We start from the raw sequence: 19576 nt of genomic DNA, 5'->3' as shown, positions 1-19576 counted from the left end.
TAGGAATCCTGTGACGAGTAACTCACCTCCTGACTCCCCAAAGCTGTCCACCATCTATAAGGCACAAGTCAGGACTGTGATAGGATACTCCCTACTTGCCTGGATGAGTGCAGCTCCCACAACACTTAAGAAGTGTGACACCATCCAGGACAAAGCACCACTGATGCACTGTAGCAGCAGTGTGTACCACCTACAAGATACACTGCAGAAATTCACTAAGGCTCCTTAGACAGCACCTTTTGAACCCATACCACTACCATCTAGAAGGACAAGGACAGCAGATAGATGGGAACACCACCACCTGGAAGATCCCCTCTAAGTCTCTCACCACCCTGACTTGGAAACATATCGCTGCTTCTTCAATGTCACTGGGTCAAAATCCTAGAACGCCCTTCCTAACAGCATTGTGGGTGTACCTACACCACATGGATTGCAGCAGTTCTAGAAGGCAGCTCACCACCGCCTTCTCATGGGCAACTAGGGATGGGCAATAAATGCTGGCCCAGCCAGCGAAATCCACATCCCGTGAATTAATTTAAAAAAAGTCTGATCCACTCTGCCTGATTTCCAATCCAATGTATTCAAGTGCACCAGAAACCTGACTTCCAATCTTAAACTCTATTCTGAGCCCATTAATGACTACTGTTTCAAATTTGCTACTACCACCCCACAAAAAGTTGTCTGCATGCATCATAAAGATGCCTGAAAGTTTCCCTCCATGGTGCCAATAAAACATTGCTGGGTCTGCTTTCAACTGAAGACAGCCCAACTTTAACAAACTGACCTCAATGAGAAATACCAAACTCTGGGGGTGTCATTTAAATCGCATACGTATTTATTTAGCTTCCAGAGTGTCCCCTCTGTACTTGACGCCTCTTTTGGTGGACGGAGAAAAACTTCCCTTTGAAGTTGGTGTCCCTGCAAAAAGGTAGCTTTAATATCAATTGACTTGCATTCCCAAGCATTTGTAACTAACAGAGCCAAGGATTTCTTCAGAGTTACTTTTCCTGCCATAGGTGAATCTACTCTTATATCCTGGTCACCCAATTTTTCTTCAAAACCTCATGCCACTAGCCTGATTTTAGCTTTATGAGTCCCATCAGGAATGAAATGTGAGTCTGATAGCTCCCATCTATGAGATAAAGCTGTCGTCTCCTATCTGGCACCCCTGTGTGTATGCCAAATTCTTTCCAACTATGTAGTTCTTGCTGTTTGGCATCCTTTATTAAAATATCATATAATTTGTTTGAAGCTACTGAGACTTCTCAATTACATGGGCTTCTGCTCGTTGTAGCACCTCTAGTCTGTGTCATCTTTCTTGGCCTTGTTAAGCTACATCTTCTATCCTGCCTTCTATTTCGCTCTGGACTGTTACTGTTTAATTTCCCTCTCCCATTAATAGATGTTCTTTCAATAGTTCGTGATCTCTTCCGAGAGGCATCTTCACTCCCAGACCCACTGTCCGAACTGACACTACGTTTTCGTGCCTTCCATTTTTGTACTTCATGTTCCCAAACCATGGGCCTAACCTCCTGCCCCTTATCTCATACGTTTAACCAGTTTTTATATTTTCCGGTGGCTATCCCTGTTCTACTTACAATCGTCTCATCCCTCCATTGACTGGCCCCTTCTGGCAAGTATGTAACTTTAGTGTCAGCTTTTGGCACTAGTCCTCTGGGACAAATCACCTCACCTTGTTTGTCCAAATTATTGTGTCCATCTTTAGATACCCTGTCAACTTCAGCAATCTGGTCCTCACAATCATGCTACATATGGGTATGAGAAGTACATGGTTCTTCATCACTTCCTTTAACCTTTACCAGACCCACAAATTTGTAATCCGCGCCAACTAACCTCAATGAGTATACCTGAATAGCCTGATTCCCATGCTGTAAAATGACTGTTTTACCACCGTTATCTATAACCTTTCCCTGGCCTTTCCGCTTGATAAGTCCTTCTCTTTTATAGTGTACCTTGTCTCCCTAATTGAAAATTGTTTCCGATGGTCATACATTGTGTCTTAAAGCTCGCCGAATTCTTTCTGAAACTTCAGCTTTAAAGAATGGTCTTCTGCTCACGTGTAGTGCATTCACATGCCCAGAAAAAATGGAGTTAATCGTAGTTCCCTCCCAAGCTGGGGGATGATCACTCAGGACTGGAGGAATTTTTAGATTTCTGCCAAAAATAAACTGATATGGACTATAGCCCCCAGCCATCCGCAGTGAATTATTGGCATGGAGAGCCTATGCTAGAGCAGATGTTAATTTAGAACTTGGTCTATCTGCCAAAGTTTCCCGAAATATCTCCGAAGATTCCTTTCACACACCCCATTAACAAAGAGGCTTTCTGCCTCTGTATTCAATATTATATTCATGTTTTCACACATATCCCAAAACTCATCATTAGCAAACTCCCCACCATTATCAGTGAGGAATTTTGCCGCTGGCCCCAGTCTGGTCCTTATCCATTTTTCCATTATCTGATCCAAAATTATTTTCTTTTCTTTACTGTGTATGATTGCCGACTGGCTAAACCTTGTTGCCAAATCTATAAAATGTAAAATGAAAATGTTCTTTTCTTTATCCCACACCTTTAAATCCATCACCACAACTTCACTGAAATCCCTCGCCAAGAGTAGACTCACTATGAGCCACAACGGTGTCCTTCTGCATTTCTTCCATATATCACATCTATCACTTATCTCCTCTAAAAGTTTAGTGTACTCTCCACCCCTTAGTCCTGCATCCCTTAGCAAAATTTTTAATCTTTGGGAAGAGGGGTGGGCAAACTCCAATGCAATTTTAACACAATTAGCTTTTTGTCTTCTAAATTCCTATCCCCTGATGTTAGTAGCACTTCTTTAATCTCCTTAGTAGAAAAGTTAGGTTTCATTAAAGGAATACAATAGTGTCCAGACTGCGAAACTTGTAAATCCACGGGTTTCTCAAATACAATGGCCTTGTTGTTTTCCCATGTCCAACTTCATTTGCGCTTTCTTCATCGATGGCCTGCTCAACAGTAACAGTATTTCACTAGACACTGTCCGCGCTGATGAAATAAATGATTCCAGCTATCTTACAGGGAATCACTACCCTATTTAAAGATTTTAGGGTTTAATATCATCTCCAAATCTGAAACTGGTGGAACTCTCAAATTCCTTAATCTTATTCCTGTCCTTGTCATCTTAACAAGTCAATTCCACACACCGTAGACACGCATCCTATATCACCGCACAATTGAAAGACTCTGCAACCAAGACATTCATCAGCGGGCTGAAACCTCTTGTAACTAATATGTGCCCTCTCTTTGATCAATATCTCCATCTTCTTCTTCTTCTGAGTCTTCTGTCTCATGTTTACTTTCGAATACCTTATTATATCATTTAGGGCAGATCATTGCATAATGATATTTTGAATCACACCCTGGGCATTTTTGGGGTTCATTCTTCTGTTGTAATTTCCCAATTCTTTTCTCTTGCCATAACTGTTAAAGGTGTTTCAGTCCTCGTTGTTTCTAGTTACAAATCCCCTTTCATACTGATGCCTGAGTCCTGTTTTTAGATGGTCTCACCATCCCATTAACATTGTATCCTCCATTTTCTGTCTTACCACCGAATGACCCATTTCTGCCATGAATGCTGCCGGAAAGGAAAGTTTTCCGAGGAATTTGTTTGGAGCTTCTGACATCTGTCCTAGCAGTGTGTGTCTTTTTGCAAATTTAACTCCCGTCAAAACCAGAAGTCTGTCCATATTCAATAGCATGGCACAGTCCAGTAACTTAAATGCCAGCACTGATTGGAGAATTTCTAGACAGAATTTTTGTAATCTTGCATATAGTCTCCTGAACAATCCTCTAAATTTCTGAAATTGTCAAAATCTGACCATGCCACGTAGGCACTCAATAAGTCATCCTTTTGATAAACCTTATCCATAAAATCTAATAATTTATCCAAACCACTCTTCTCTTAAAGTTAACTCCAAATACAGTCTTTGGTCTGAAGAAAGCTTAGCTTCCAATCTTTTACTTACAAGCAGCACCCATTCTCTGCTACCGCTGTTAAATTCCAATAGCTAGTTGATAACAAAGACAGAGACCAAGCCTTGACTTCTCCACACAGAGCTTTATTCTAATCACAAAACTCCACAGACCCATGGACCAGAATATTGCCGTCGGCGTGCGGGGCCGGGCCCGACACGCCGAAGTGCAAAACGACGTGAGATAACACGGATGGGATGAGGTTTCCTGAAGGTTTTATAAAATTAATAAATAAATTTGGTGAATTTGACAAACATGTCCCAGCTCATGTGACACTGTCATATGAGAGGACATGTTTAAATAACATTTTACTTGAATTTTTACAAACTTTTGTTGCCCATTCAATCTCCCTGAGCCAGCTCCGTGCCTCAAGGAGATCGCATGCGCGAAAGAGTGCAGGACCCGACTCTCCCTCCTCCCCCCGCCCGCACAGGTAGCGCTGAGGGCTACAGAGCGCGCATTACGCTGGGTAGGCCTTAATTGGCCCACCCATGTAAAATGGCACGCAGCCGATCGTGGGCGGCGATCGGCTCCGCGACCGCCCCTGCCTGCTCCCACCCAGCCCGCCCAACATAGGTAAGATTCAGCCCATGGTCTTTCTTTTCATATTATGGTTTCTGGCAAATTCACACCTCTTTGGTGTATTACTACCATCAGAGGAAGAAATGCAATGCAAATAAAAAACAGTTCTATGCGCTAATCCTGTGAAATATAAAAAAGACAACACAACTTTACAGCATCCTAAAACCCAAATCTAACTGCTAAAATACTAGCCACCGTATCACACTGTATACCCTTCTGTTGTAAATTAGACTGCATAATTCCCCTTTCAGCTCCAAACTTAGTACAGTGTAATAAAACATGCTTCACCAATTGAAGGAATCCTTTCTCACACTCCTGACAGAAACCATCAACATGTTTCCCTATTAAATACAGAGACTTATTTATCCCACAGTACCCAATTCAAATCCTGCTCATAAACACCCCACCTTTTCTACACTTCCCAGTTAATTTACTAGATAACTGCACATTGTTTTGAATCTGATATAAATGTCTTCCTTTCTCATCCATATCTCTTTTGTTGCCATAATGCATGTAGTTTATCCTTAATAATATTTAATTTCTGTCTTCCCTAATGAAATCTCAATATCTGGACTCAAGTGATTTATAGAACTTTTAGCCAATGAATCTTCTGCCTCATTCCGTACCACACCTTTATGCGCCAGCATCCATAAGAAACCCACCACAAGACCCGACCGGTGTATGTCATTCAATAAATGAAAAATTTCAAAAATAAAGTCCTTTCTGGACTCAGAAAAACAAGGTTGGGTAGAGACCCATGCTGATGACGAATCTGAACAAATGGCTTTACCTCCACTACCCACTCTAAAGCTTACAAAATTGCCATCAACTCAACTGAAAATGCTGATAAATTGTCAGATAGCCTTTTCATAATCTTAACATTAAATTCAGGAATAAAAACTGCTGGACCTGTCCTTCCCATCCCAGGATCCTTAGAACCACCAGTATAAAGTTGAATATAAGCAAACCAATTCTTATCTATACATTCTTTTACAAAACTAGACAAATTGAAACCTCTACTCTTTCTTTTAAGTTTGTCCAGTATTGTAAAATCAACCTCTGGATATTGAAAGTACCAGGGTGGAACTACTGACCAGCATGCATGTATGCTTATATTAAAAACCTGCAGGTCCAACTCTTCCACTAAATCATTTATTCTTTTCCCCAAAAAATTCCCCCTTATTTGCAATCCATACTCCCAACTATCTTGAAGGGCATATTTGGTTAAATGATTGTCTTTCTGCCCTACCAAGCTCACCCAATAATTCCAATCTATCCACCTTCTCCTCAATTCAAAAGGCATTTCTCCACTTTCCACCTGTAGAGCTATTATTGGAGAAGAAATAAAAACACCAAAACAAATGCTTGAGACTGAATTACATCCAATTTATACAATAAAGTTTTTGCTTCTGATCCATACACCTGGCATCCATAGCCAATCACAGACTGTATCATTGCTTGATATATTCTTAATAAAGTTCCCTTATCCACTCTCCAGTCATATTCAGCAATACACCTCATTAAATTAGTCACTTTTTTACACCAGATCCATGGTCTCACCTGTTTTTCCTTTATATACACCAAGTGAAGTACTTAGCTTGTTAACCTTCAATTACCACTTAAACACTCCTTGACAGTTAACTGTTTTCTTCCCTAACATAACTAATGTGACAAACAACCCAAAACAACTTTTTTCCCCCTTACATTCATTTCACTGATATAAAACACATAGGTTCAGTCAGTGATATGTATGTACAAGCTGGAAAAATAAACTCTGAATACAATTGACAAATTACAGTATGAATGACAACTCCAGACTTACTGAAAATCGAAACAGATGCTGAACTCCATTGACTTTTTGAATTACTCAACAATTACTTTGACTGTGTGTTTTTTCAGAATGCACTTTATGCAGCATGTGGCTTAATATTTTTTAACAGTAAATAAAAGTAATATTCCCTTTTAGGAGAAATCTAAAAGTGTCAGGATCATTGACATCTATACAGCAAGAATATACATGAAATGAAGTTTAGTTGTTTTGATACATTCAGAGAAGAAAATATTCCAAGTGCTACATTTTAAATTGATAAATGCAGTTGCGAAGTCTAACTCACTAAATCATCTATCAGTGCAATAGATCATGACTCCCTCCATAAGTTGATCAAAAAGAAACAGCATTTTCCAAGATATTTATTAAGCTTACATTTTTATTCATGCTAGTTCTTTAAATCACTTTCAGTTCTATAAATTCAATATACACATGGGAAACATTAAACAAATACACTGAATGATTTCACATCCTGATAATTACCATGAATCAGTAAGTGCCCTACTTTGTTCCAGTTGGGAGAAAGCTTCGACACCAGGGTAAAGGACAGGCATGTTTGCAGGACAGCAGGGATCACTCTTTGTGGAACATCCATCTGTCATTATTGAGAAACAGTAAAAAACATCCCGATAAAACTTGCTGTCAAAGTTGTCAAATGCAAATCACAATGCACCACAAAATGCTGAATACATCTAAAATTTAAGGTAATTGGATCTTGAAAAGTTAATCAAATTTAATCTATTTTTTTAATGTTCTCACCATGTTTTCTCCCCTTTTTTTTGTCCTGGTGGCACTGACTCCATGGTTCCATGGGGGCTAAGTAATCCTCTGTACCTTTCTCAACTGGTTATCAACAAAAACTTGCAGTTATATAGTTCCTCTAGGATTACAAAAAAAATCCCAAGGAGTTTCACAGGTAGGCATGTGAAAAACACGCTAAGCCAAGAAATGAGAGGTTAGGAATGGGTGAGTGAAAATTTGGTTTAAGAATTTGGCTTGAGGTTTTCTTAAAAAGGAGAGACAGTTGCGGCTGTATTTTACATGGCTCGCTGGGTGTGTTTTTGGCGGGGTGGTTTCTAATTTGGTTTCCACTTTGAATAGTGTTTGGATCTCTCTTTGGGTAACTTGTGGCCTGTTCTGTATGGAGAAAGTTTCCCTTTACTTATGAGTGACTTAGGTCTAACTCCAGTAGATTTTTTCAAAAACTCCTTCATTTACACTATAATACATGCAATCTTTTAGGTAAACACATCTGTCTCTTAATATATTATTCCATCTAATCTTCTCAGTCTCATGCACATGACTGCTGATGTTACTGTTACACCATGGTACATGTCACTTTCTCATTATCATAACTATTAACCCATTATACTACAGGAGGGAGACACATAAAACAGGTCGGGTGGCTAGCCCGCCACTGAGCAGATCCCCATATACGCTAGGTGGACGGGCACTGAAATCAGAGGCCAGCCCATCATATGTAAATAAAGAATTAAACATCTATTATGCTTGTTAGCAAGCATATTGACCAGTATAATAGGCTGCCCACACCATAATATGGCAGGCATGTGAGGCAGGTGGGAGTGGGCAGGTCCTTTTTTTTGTGGCCCACATGAAAACATGTGGGCAGGAAGGGGGGCACCTCATTCGGGGGGTGCCTTCTGTGCATCCAAGATGTCACCCCGCTTCCTTCTGCACCGCTTGCATTCCAAAACTCAGCCCCCCCAAACCTTAGGCCCTCCCTTAACCCCAGGATCCCTCCCCACCCTAAAAAACCAGGACTTACCTATCTGGGGCAGTCATCCATCTTCTTCATGCTCCTTCAGGCATCCCGGCAGTGCCCAAGACTGAGCTCTGGTGCTGCTGGGACTGTTGGAGCTGCCAGCCAAATTGGTAGCTCCTGAGGGGCAGGATGGGGGGTGGGGGGGAGACTTCCTCCCACTGAGGGGCAGAAGTCACATGCTCAACTACATTAGCCCGCCCACAGCATGTTATGGTTGTGGGACTGCCTTCTTTCAGGTATTTTCTTCACTCATTCATGGGATGCGGGCATCGCTGGCTAGGCCAGCATTTATTGGCCATCCCTAACTGCCCTTGAGAAAGTGCTGGTGAGCTGCCTTCTTGAACCGCTGAAACTCATGTGCTGTAGGTACATCCGTGGTGCTGTTAGGGAGGGAGTTCCAGAATTTTGACCCAGTGACAGTGAAGGAATGGTGATATATTTCCGAGTCAGGATGGTGAGTGCTGGGAGGGGAACCTCCAGGTAGTGGTGCTCCCATGTATCATTTAAGATGGTAGTGGTCGTGGGTTTAGAAGGAGTTGCCTAAGAAGCCTTGGTGAGTTGCTGCAGTACATCTTGTAAATGGTACACACTGCTGCCACTGTGCGTACAGTGTAGGTACAGGTTGTGAATGTTTGTGGATGGGGTGCTAATCAAATGGGCTGCTTTGTCCTGGCTCCGTTCATCCAGGCAAGTGGAGAGTATTCCAACACACTCCTGACTTGTGCCTTGTAGATGGTGGGCAGGATCTGGGGAGCCAGAAGGTAAGTTAATCATTGCAGGATTCCAAACCTCTGACCTGCTCTTGTAGCCACTGTGTTTATATGGCTATTCCAGTTCAGTTTCTGATCAACAGTAACCCCTCAAAGTGCTGATGGTGGGGGAATTCAGCGATGGTAATGCAATTGAATGTCAAGGAGCGATGGTTAGATTCTCTCTTGTTGGAGATGATCAATGCCTGGCATTTGTGTGGTGCGAGTGTTACTTGTCAGCCCAAGCATGGATACTGTCCAAGTCTTGCTGCATTGGGACATGGACTGCTGCAGTATCTGAGGAGTCGCAAATGGTGCTGAACATTGTGCAATCTTCAGCGAACATCCCACTTCTGACCTGATGATGGAAGGAAGGTCATTGATGAAGCAGCAGAACATGGTTGGGCCTAGGACACTACCCTGAGGAACTCCTGCAGCGATGTCCTGGAGCTGACATGATTGACCTCCAACAACCACAACCATGACTCCAACCAGTGGAGAGTTTTCCCCCCCGATTCCCATTGACTCCAGTTTTGCTAGGGCTCGTTGATGTCACACTTAGTCAAATGTTGCCTTGATGTCAAAGGCAGTCACTCTCACCTTACTTCTGGAGCTCACTTCTTTTGTCCATGTTTGAACCAAAGTTGTAATGAGGTCAGGAGCTGAGTGACCCTGGTAGAACCCAACTGAGCATCAGTGAGCAGGTTATTGCTAAGCAAGTGCTGCTTGATAGCATTGTCGATTTACCTCTTCCATCACTTTACTGATGATTGAGAGTAGACTGATGGTGCGGTAACTGACTGGGTTGGATTTGTTCTGCTTTTTTGTGTGCAGGACATACCTGGGCAATTTCCCAAATTGCCAGGTAAATCCCAGTGTTGTAGCTTGGAACAGCTTGACTATCGCCACAGCAAGTTCTGGAGCACGTCTTCAGTACTATTACTGGAATATTGTCAGGGCCTGTAGCCTTTGCATTATCCACTGCCTTCAGACGTTTCTTGAATTACGTGGAGTGAACTGAATTGGCTGAAGACTGGCATCTGTGGTGCTGGGGACCTCTGGAGGAAGCCGAGATGGATCATCCACTCGGCACTTCTGGCTGAAGATTGTTGCAAATGCTTCAGCCTTATCTTTTGCACTGATTATCATTGAAGATGAGGATATTTGTGGAGCCTCCTCCTCTAGTGAGTTGTTTAATTGTCCACCACCATTCATGACTGGATGTGGCTGGACTGCAGAGCTTAGATCTGATCCGTTGGTTGTGGAATCACTTAGCTCTGTCTATCGTTTGCTGCTTATGCTGTTTGGCATGCAATTAGTCCTGTGTTGCAGCTTCACCAGGTTGACACCTCAATTTTAGTTATGCCTGATGCTGCTTCTGCATGCCCTCCTGCTCTCCTCATTGAACCAGGGTTGATCCCCTGGCTTGGTGGTCATGTTAAGAGTTGGGGGTATGCCGGGCTATGTGGTTGTGAACAATTCAGCTGATAATGATAGCACACAGCGCCTCATGTTGCCCAGTCTTGAGTTGCTAGGTCTGTTTGAAATCTATCCCATTTAACACGGTGGTAGTGCCACACAACATGATGGAGGGTATCCTCAATGTGAAGATGGGACTTAGTCTCCACAAGGACTGTGCGGTGGTCATTCCTACCGATATCATCATGGACAGATGCATCTGCGGCAGGCAGGTTAGTAAGGATGTGGTCAAATATGTTTTTTCTTCTTGTTGGTTCCCTCACCACCTGCTGCAGACCCAATCTAGCAGCTGTGTCCTTTAGCACTCAGCCAGCTCAGTAGTGGTGCTATCGAACCACTCTTGGTGATGGACATTGAAGTCCCTCACCCAGAGTGCATTCTGCGCACTTGCCACCCTCAGTACTTCCTCCAAGTGGTGTTCAACATAAAGGAGTACTAATTTTCATTAACTGAGGGAGGGCGGTACACAGTAATCAGCAGGAAGTTTGCTTCCCCATGTTTGATCTGATGCCATGAGACTTCATGGGGTCCGGAGTCAATGTTGAGGACTCCCAGGGCAACTCCCTCCCAACTATATACCACTGTGCTGCCACCTCTGCTGGGTCTGTCCTGTCAGTGAGACAGGACATAACCAGGACTGGTGATGTCTGGGACATTATCTGTAAAGTATGATTCCGTGAGGATGACTATGTCAGGTTGTTACTTAACTAGTCTGTGAAACAGCTCTCTCAATTTTGGCACTAGCCCCCAGGTGTTAGTAAGGAGGACTTTACAGGGTCAAAAGGGGTTGCCATTGTCATTTCCAGTGCCTAGCTCGATGCTGGTTGGTCCATCCAGTTTCACTCCTTATCCATTTTCTGTAGTGATTTGATACAACTGAGTGGTTTGCTGGGGCATATCAGAGGGCATTTAAGAGTCAACCGCATTACTGTGGATCTGGAGTCACATGTAGGTCTGACCAGGTAAGCACAGCAGATTTCCTTCCCTAAAGGACATTAGTGAACCTGATGGGTTTTCATGACAATCGACCATGGTTTCATAGCCATCATTAGACCTTTAATTCCAGATTGGAATTGGCTTCCAGCCAACATTTTCTTCCAGGCCCCGAGAGGGGGGGTGGTGTGAGCAGTCTGCCATAAATGCAGCCCATAGGCAGAGGGGTTTTGCGGGGTGGGGGGGGGAATTGCAGAGAGTGAGACCTAAGTGACTGAAAGATGTGACACTCACAAAGGAAGGCGAGCTGCATAAAAATCAGTGAAAGAGTTAGTGGGTGGGAGAATATAAGGCTGGAGAATATAGCAGAGATGGGGTATGGTCAGGCCATGGAAGGATTTAAACTTGTGGTATTACAGGCGGGAAACTAATATTGCTAAGGACTGTGTTAGGGAATAGAAATAGTTTTAAGTAAGTTATGTGTGTTTTTGGAGGTGTTACAAATAAGGTATATCCTTAAGTTTAAGTTTATTTTGTATTTCTACTTGTGGGTTAAAAAGGTGAAACCTGGGAACTAGTTTCATTTTAGAGTGGAGACAGCAGGTCTAAGACTTTGTTTGTGTGCCTGCATTCTAATGAGTTTTATGATCCTGGGAGTGGAGAGCTGTGTTATCAAGGGCGGGGCGGGGGGGTAGTGGTTTAGGGAAGTTAAAACAAGGTAGAAAAAAACTGTGCTGTTGTCAAGCAACAGGAGGGCACTCAGAAACAGAATAGTAGTTTCAGTTCAATTGAAAACAGTTTGTGTTCAATTGAAAGAAAAGTAGCAGAGGGACAGATAGCAAATCCCAAACTGGAGTTGAAGCCAGGATTCCAGAGAGGCAGGACAGAAGAGGAACCTGCAGGAACAGGTTCCAGAAAATAAAGAAGAAAGTCCCCAAATCCAGGGGAGTGGAAGAGGAAAAGTCCCAAGAAGACCTTCTAGCCAAAGAATAAGGATAGGAATCTGGAAAAGGTCCTGTTCTGTGGAAGTGAAAGTAAGGAGCAGAGAGGAAGGCTTCAAGCTTAAAGGGAGAAAGCTGCAGAACTCAGATTGCAAGGCACAATGGAGGAGTCAGTCTGCCTTCAGTGAGGTGAGAATACCAGCAAGCCAATTTACCGTGGTCAATACTGGTAGGATGGTGGCTGCCATGGAGACCTTGGTCCAGGACGTTGCTCCTGCATTGCTGCGCGGGCTGAACTCCATCGCCAACGCCGCAGTTGGCCTCCAGCTGTGTGTATGCAAGAGGGGTGCGGGGCAGCTCGATCTCACTCCAGCTACCCCTTCCCCTCAAGGAGTTAGCCAGGGACCCTTGGGTACCCATAGGGAGGAGCATCAGCAGGTGCACACCCGGGACCATCCACACAGGTGACTCCAGAAGTGTCCAGCCCATCTGAATCCCCCCTTCCTGTGACCCTAGCAGCTCCAGCTCCACAGCTCGAGGAGGATGCCACTGCCACACAGCAGGTCCCCAAAAGCAGGCCGGGGCCCTCCAGATTGCAGCGCTCAAGAGGACACCCAACAAGGTAATCACAGACAGGGCATAGCAGTCAGCAGGCTGCGTCCATCTCCGCTGTGGATGTTTGGGGAGCACCAAAATGTAGTGGCAAGGTTAGGAAGGTTAAGGTGATGTAGTTGCACAGCGTGGGCACTTGTACTAATCACTTGTACATAACGTTCACTATTGTCAATAAACTCCCAAGAATGTCTTCCTGCCAATGGCTCCTTGTCCTGATGAGCAGTGTTCATTTCTCTCAGATGTGAAACCTTTCTGCACAAGATAAAGGCAGGTGTCTCAGTTCAGGGCCTCTTCCCTGTGCTCTGTGCAGCCTTCAGACCAAAATGATGGTCTAGCCACACACTCTCTGGACACATTACTGATGCCTACACCTTGACGGTGCTTGTCATTACTGCCAGGATGTTGTGGGCATGTGTCACAGAGTTCCATCGTTCTCTCTGTGGGCTCTCAGCACCATTAAGGTGGGGCTGGACCCCATTCCTTCAACATCTGTGACCAGTGACACTGTGCTCTGAAGGGGTCAGATGCTGAAGGCGAACAAAGGATCAGATGCTTCTAAAATTTCATGGCTGGGTCTCTATGATATGACCCTAATCCCAGAGCACAAGCGAGCTGCCATGGCCAAACAGGACTCAGACATTCTCAGAGGCTATGTGAAGATCTATGGAGTGTCCTCACTGCATGTCATCATCATCAGCGGCTATTAGGGCCTCCATCACATCTCCAGGACAGGAGAATTATCACAGATGATATGCATGCTCCCATAAGCCAGACTGGAGTCAAACATTCATAGATGCAGTGTGAGGATCTTATGGTGTCTCCTCACTGCATGTCGTCATCGTCCTTCACAAATATAGCAGCTATAAGTGCCTCCTGAGCGCGCCTGCCTCGTCTAGCCAATGTGAGGGTCTCATCGCCTTCGAGGACCTCCTCACCCTCATCACCGTTGATGTCCACCTCATCGGAGGATACCTCCAGCTCCTGCATCTCCTCCTCAGCCAGCTCCTCTCCCAGTTTCAGCACCAGCTTGTAAAGGGTGCAGTAGGTGACGATGATGCATGACACCCACAGAGGACTATATTGCAGGGCTCCACCAGACCGGTCCAGGTATTGGAACCTCATCTTCAGCATCCCGATGGTCTGCTCCATCAAGTTGCGTTGCAGCATGAGCAGCGTTATACCTTTGTTCTGGTGCAGTCTGAGGCTGCCACACAGGTGTCATTAGCCACATCCTCTGCGGGTAGCCCCTGTCCCCGAGGAGCCATACCTGCAGCCTCTGTGGACCCTGGAAGACATCAGGGATTTGTAACCAACTGAGAATGTCGGACACTAGTGCACACTCCTTGGAAACCATGCACACACCTGCAGGATGCATTTGTGGTGTTTGCAGAGCAGCTGCAGTGAATGGAAGCTCTTGCGGTTGACATAATTGACTGTGTTGCGACGGATATCTGAGTGACACGTGAATGCAGTTGATGTCACCCTGCACCTATGGGAAACCCGAGATCTGGGCGAATCTAATCACTCTTGCATCCTGGCTCTCCTGTTCCTGGGTGAAATGCACAAAGTTGTGTGCCCTCACAAAGATGGCATCCATGACCTCATGGGTGCATTTGTGGGTGGATGCTGGTGATATCCCACAGAGGTCACCTGTGGAGCTCTGGTTTAGAAATTGAGTGCCGCTGTCACTTTCATGGTCACTGGCAGTGGATGCCCTCATGTCCACGTGGCGCCAAATCCTACAGTAGCTGGCAGACATGACTGACCAGTTCCCTAGACATGTGCAGTGTTCAGTGACACTGGTTCTTGATCATCTGCAGGAATGAAAGGCAGCATCTATACACCCTGGGTCTAGCTAGGTGCCGAACAGCAGTAGCTTGCTGTGGCTCTTCGGCGGCGTGTGTGGAAGCCCCTTCTTCCAGAGGGTGCTGCTCCTGCCTCTGCGCAGCCAGGTGCCTCAGTCGCTCTCTTCTCCATCGTCTTCGCTCTCTGTACGTCACGAGGCATACAGCTACTTCACCAGGCTCCATACTCCTGATGTACTCCTCCTGCAGGATGAAAGAGAGAGGCTCATGGGTTAGCACGGGTGTACTAAGAACCTCTCTTGGTTGAGTCTGAAGGCCCTTTAACGCATCCCAGAGAGTGCTGGCCCCTACTTGGATGGCCAGGTTTACTGCACTGCATGGCTGCCCGAAACTCACCTTCCTCCATCCTACTCCACTTGACCATATAGCGGCAGCTTTGCCCATTGGACTGCATGCTGTGCTCTCAGCTCAGGCAAAGGCATTCTTCTTGTGCTGCAAGTCTGCACAGTTAGCTTGAGCCATGGGGGAGATGGTCCAAACCGTGATGATGACAAGGCAGTGGGGTGTGAGTGCCTCCACCAGACACTGCTCCATGACCAGCTTTAGCAAGGAGATTGTACAACGTGCCCAGTTGTCCAACTGTTCTGCAGTCCACTGAAATGCTCACTAGTTTACAGTCTATGCCCGAGGAGTGAAAAGCTCTGGAGCACGTGGTGGCACTTTCATGCCTCTGCGTTGCTTAAGTGGGCAGATAAGCTAGAAATCCGACTCCAAACATATCAGCGTGGGTGCGCCTGAACTGTCCCAACTGCAGAGGAATGGTCATTTTACACAAGCTGTCCCGAAAGTGTGGCCGCTTCCCTTGCCCACCACCCAGGGTGCAAGTGCTTGTGCGCTACTTTCAACCACAGGGCAGCCTTTGCCTGGCTGACCCCCCCCCAAAGACACCTCAACCGCAGGACAGCCTTTGGACCCCACCCCACTACGCGCTTCAATGTTGAAGTCCAACAGGTGTCCCTCGTGAGCGCTCCGTAACATTATTATGCAGTCATCTCCGATTTCCCCTCAAAGTGCAGCCTGCCAAGTGCACGCCTTTCATATGCTGTTGTGAAACACACTGGCATGCAATCACGCAGTGTGGGCAGATGATCCAGCAAGGGGCGGGGGGGCTGGGGGTGGGGGGGTGGTGGCGGGGAGCGGGTGGTGATGAAACTGGCAGGCTGGCCTTATAATGATATGCTCATCTATCGCAATGAGGTTCCCAACGTCCAATGGCGGGAAACGCAGCCCATCATTAATGGGCTAAGCAGATGATTGCAAACTGGTTTCATGACGTCGTGAAACCAATTTTTAGCCTTCTCGCCATATTGTCCATTCACACCACCAAATATGCCCAACACCAGCGGGCACAGGAGATTCCGCCTGTGGTTGACCCTTAACTGCTCTCTGAAATGGGCTAGCAAACCGCTCAGTTCAAGGGCAGTTAGGGATGGGCAACAAAAGCTGGCCTTGCCAGTGACACCCATATCCCATGAAAGAATAATATTTTAAAATGACTCTCATTTTACACCATTTCATTCCATATCATTCTTATTTCAATGGCTTTCATAAGAACACTCTAATTTCATTGCTGGAAACTGATTCAAACCTAACTTACAATGGTGGAATGCAACTGTGGTTTTAGTTCTACTTAAAATGAATCTCAACCTAATTCCGAGTGGATGAGAGTCCACTGCATAAAAACACAAAAATTAATAATGATTTCCCAATCTTATTCAAACAGGTTACAAAGTTAACAGCTGTGGGCAACAGAAATATTACACATGTGCAGTGGTATTTTCATTTAAGTTAAGCTCAAGGCAGAAGGAAAAGGGATCCTTATAACTAACTTGTTTCATGCCAGACCTAACAATGCATACCAATAACATTAGCTTATTGAAATACTTCACCTTGATTAGCAAAAAACAAATTCATTTTAAATTCAGTTCAAAACAAAATTGTTTTAAGGTTCCTGAAAGAACACTAACTCACTATCAATTTTGATGTTACAAATTATTCAAATATACTCATTTACATTTATGAAATTAAACTGAACTTATCATGTGTATTAAGGAACACAATTGGCAGAGTGTCTCTAGAGATGAACTAGAACAGTTATGTGAACCATGAGGTCAACTTGATATTACTCAGCACCAGCATTTTTCTTGCAGTAAATACAAGGGTGCATGTGTATACAAGTCCTTCACTGATATGTGACATGTATAGGCACAACTGATGAAAAACCAATATGGAGCAACAAACATTTACGACCTACTAGTGAACCTAATAAATATAAACAAGTGCAAATCTCCTTGAGACTCCCATTTAATGAATACATATTTGGAGGACATGGCGCATTGGTAAATTGGTAAAAACCAGAGAGCAAGTGTCACAAGGTTGATAAATATGAGAGCTATGTCTAACACATTACGATGGCTTAATTTTCCAAAACCCACCAATACAGATACTTATTCACATTCTGCATCTTAATCTTATTTTAATTTTCTTTAATTATGAAAATGATTCCCTCTTAATGTAAAATTGTAGTGCTTATGTGGGCATTTTTGCACTGAAGTTGTGATTTAATAAGGCCATGGTCCCTTTGAAGTCAGTGGAGCATTGGGGCTTTAGTCTATGTTCAGATTCCTGACTTTAATCAGGAACTTTAATAGAGGGAAAAAGAGATAGATTAAATTGAGACAAAGTGTTCAGCACAAATGAAAAGGAGAATAACAGAGGCAAACACAAGAGGAACATACTAAGAAAGCACCCCAGGAAAGTGTGCAACTATTGACAGATAACAAGGACTTAATTTAAAACATGGATATTAAAATTTGAGAGTAAGTTCACCAATGACATCCAGGACTTCTGAAACATTGCCAATAAATTGACAAGTGTACATACCATACCATTCACCAATAATATCAGTTCCCTTCAGCAATTTACCTTTCCACCCCGTTTTTGAACGTATGCTTGAATGTTTCCAGTCTTATAAAAGGGTATCTAAAAAAAAACACACCTTTTAGCAAACTGTGGGATAAATATTATTTCAGTAATGTCAGTGTTAATGATATGGCACTATGCGCCTATGAAAAGCAAAAGTTATGGAAGTCAAATGAATATTCAACAGCACTTATGTCTTCCCTGTCGTAATTTCCCAAAACTTTGATAGGCAAGTGTCTTCAAAATGCTACATGCATGCATCTTCAGCCTGGTGTTAGAAACGTCACACTTCCCCTTTTTATTGTCACTTGATATTCCCATTCTCCAATTTAATGATCTGCTCAAAGAATGCTCATAGTTGTGTAAAGATAATCTTTTAATTTTAAACCATGTTGACTGCTCCTACCTTCAACTGCTTTTAACAAACAAGGGCCTGAATTTCTGTGCAGGCAGAGAGGCTCTCCATCTTAGCAAAAATGGGGACAGAGGCACAAATCCAGTTGTCCCACCCCGCCCCGCCAATTTCAAAGGGGTGTGGAAAGGGGTGGTTCCTAAGTATTACATTGTGGTTTACGGAGAGAACTGCACACATATTAAAGTGCATCTACCTCGATCAGATCTGATTTTGGCTAGTGGGATGTCCAAAACATGATGTGTGAACTTCAGACCTGGTAGGAGAAGGTCAAAAGCTACCAGAGTTCTTTGGAGAGGTAGGATACCCTTTTGAATATGGCCCGGGAACTTTTGGGAGAGGTCAGGTGCCCTTTGGGAGAGGTAAGGTGCCATTTAGAGGTAAGGTGCCCTTTGGGATTGTTAAAATTAGACATGAATGTGCATAAGAAGTGCATAAACTTATTGGAATTGTCAAGTTAATTGGAACCATCAAGAGAAATCTCAAGAAAGCTGTCAAAAGAACTGTCAAACTGTCAAGGAATTTAAATCTCTTTCCCTTTAAATATTTGAAAAACTATCTGCAGTGTTACGGACAGGAAAAAGAGAGTCAAACTGCACTGATTTCCTCTTACCACCTGCTCATAAGTAGAGGGTGTTTAGCATTTGTTTTTTTAAAGACTAGGCAGTGGCATGTTTTCCCAATCCCTCAGGCTTTTTGTGATCCAATTTTACTAATAATCCACAGCAAACTCGAGCTAGGATTAACTCAGACGGTTAGTTTATTCTTATATATTCAAAACCCAGAAATAGGAATGTTAACAATGTCCCACTCTGCACACACAGGTTGGGGGGGGGGGTGGGGGGAATAGATAAAAGGAGCTTTACGGTACAAGGACCACAAAAATATGAATATTGATTCACGTGAGTTCCAGAATCTAAAGTCAGAGTCCAATGAGGAATTCTTTCGTGTAGGTGTTTGAGTTCAGCTGGGGAGTTATAGTATTCACTTTTCAGTTGTTGCTGATCCCGCAAGATGAAGTAGGTAAGCAGAGATTGAGTCAATTCTGTAGGTGATGGTACAAAATCTTACAGCAGAGCCAGGCTAGATGAGAAAGTTGTTGTTGAGCTTGGAGGAGCCTGCGTCATGGCTCACCAGTTCGATGTTACAACAGCAGACTGCCTGTCAGGCCCAAAGCTGCAATGTTAAATTATCCAAAAGGCCATAGGCTTGGGTCATGTGATATGGCCTATTAATGGTTAATTGCAGTTTAACAAATAGTTTCTGGGCTTCTGGCCAGGATTCCATTGTTCCTCCTTGGGACAGAGATGAATTGATTATTAGCATCTCCTCCAGTATAACAAGTTTAGATCTTCTTCTTTTGTGATAGTTCAGGATAGGGAACCCAGTTCATCTGTACTGACTTTGCTTTCATTAATTACAATGGGTTTGT

General features: G+C 44.0%; 1 protein-coding gene across 1 annotated transcript in view; it reads right to left on the bottom strand.

The window, feature by feature from the left end:
- c4h18orf63 (chromosome 4 C18orf63 homolog) overlaps positions 1–19576 on the bottom strand; it is a 66664-nt gene that overhangs the window by 27759 nt on the left and 19329 nt on the right. The window contains exons 2-3 of the mRNA XM_078539683.1: positions 17736–17792; positions 6929–7040 (exon numbers count right to left, since the gene is read on the bottom strand). Coding sequence (XP_078395809.1) covers positions 6929–7040; positions 17736–17792 — 169 coding nt within the window. The remainder of the gene's footprint in view (positions 1–6928; positions 7041–17735; positions 17793–19576) is intronic.

This window comes from Cetorhinus maximus, chromosome 4 (assembly GCF_964194155.1).
Source record: "Cetorhinus maximus chromosome 4, sCetMax3.hap1.1, whole genome shotgun sequence".
NCBI lineage: Eukaryota > Metazoa > Chordata > Chondrichthyes > Lamniformes > Cetorhinidae > Cetorhinus > Cetorhinus maximus.
This window is presented reverse-complemented; position numbering and strand designations above follow the sequence as displayed.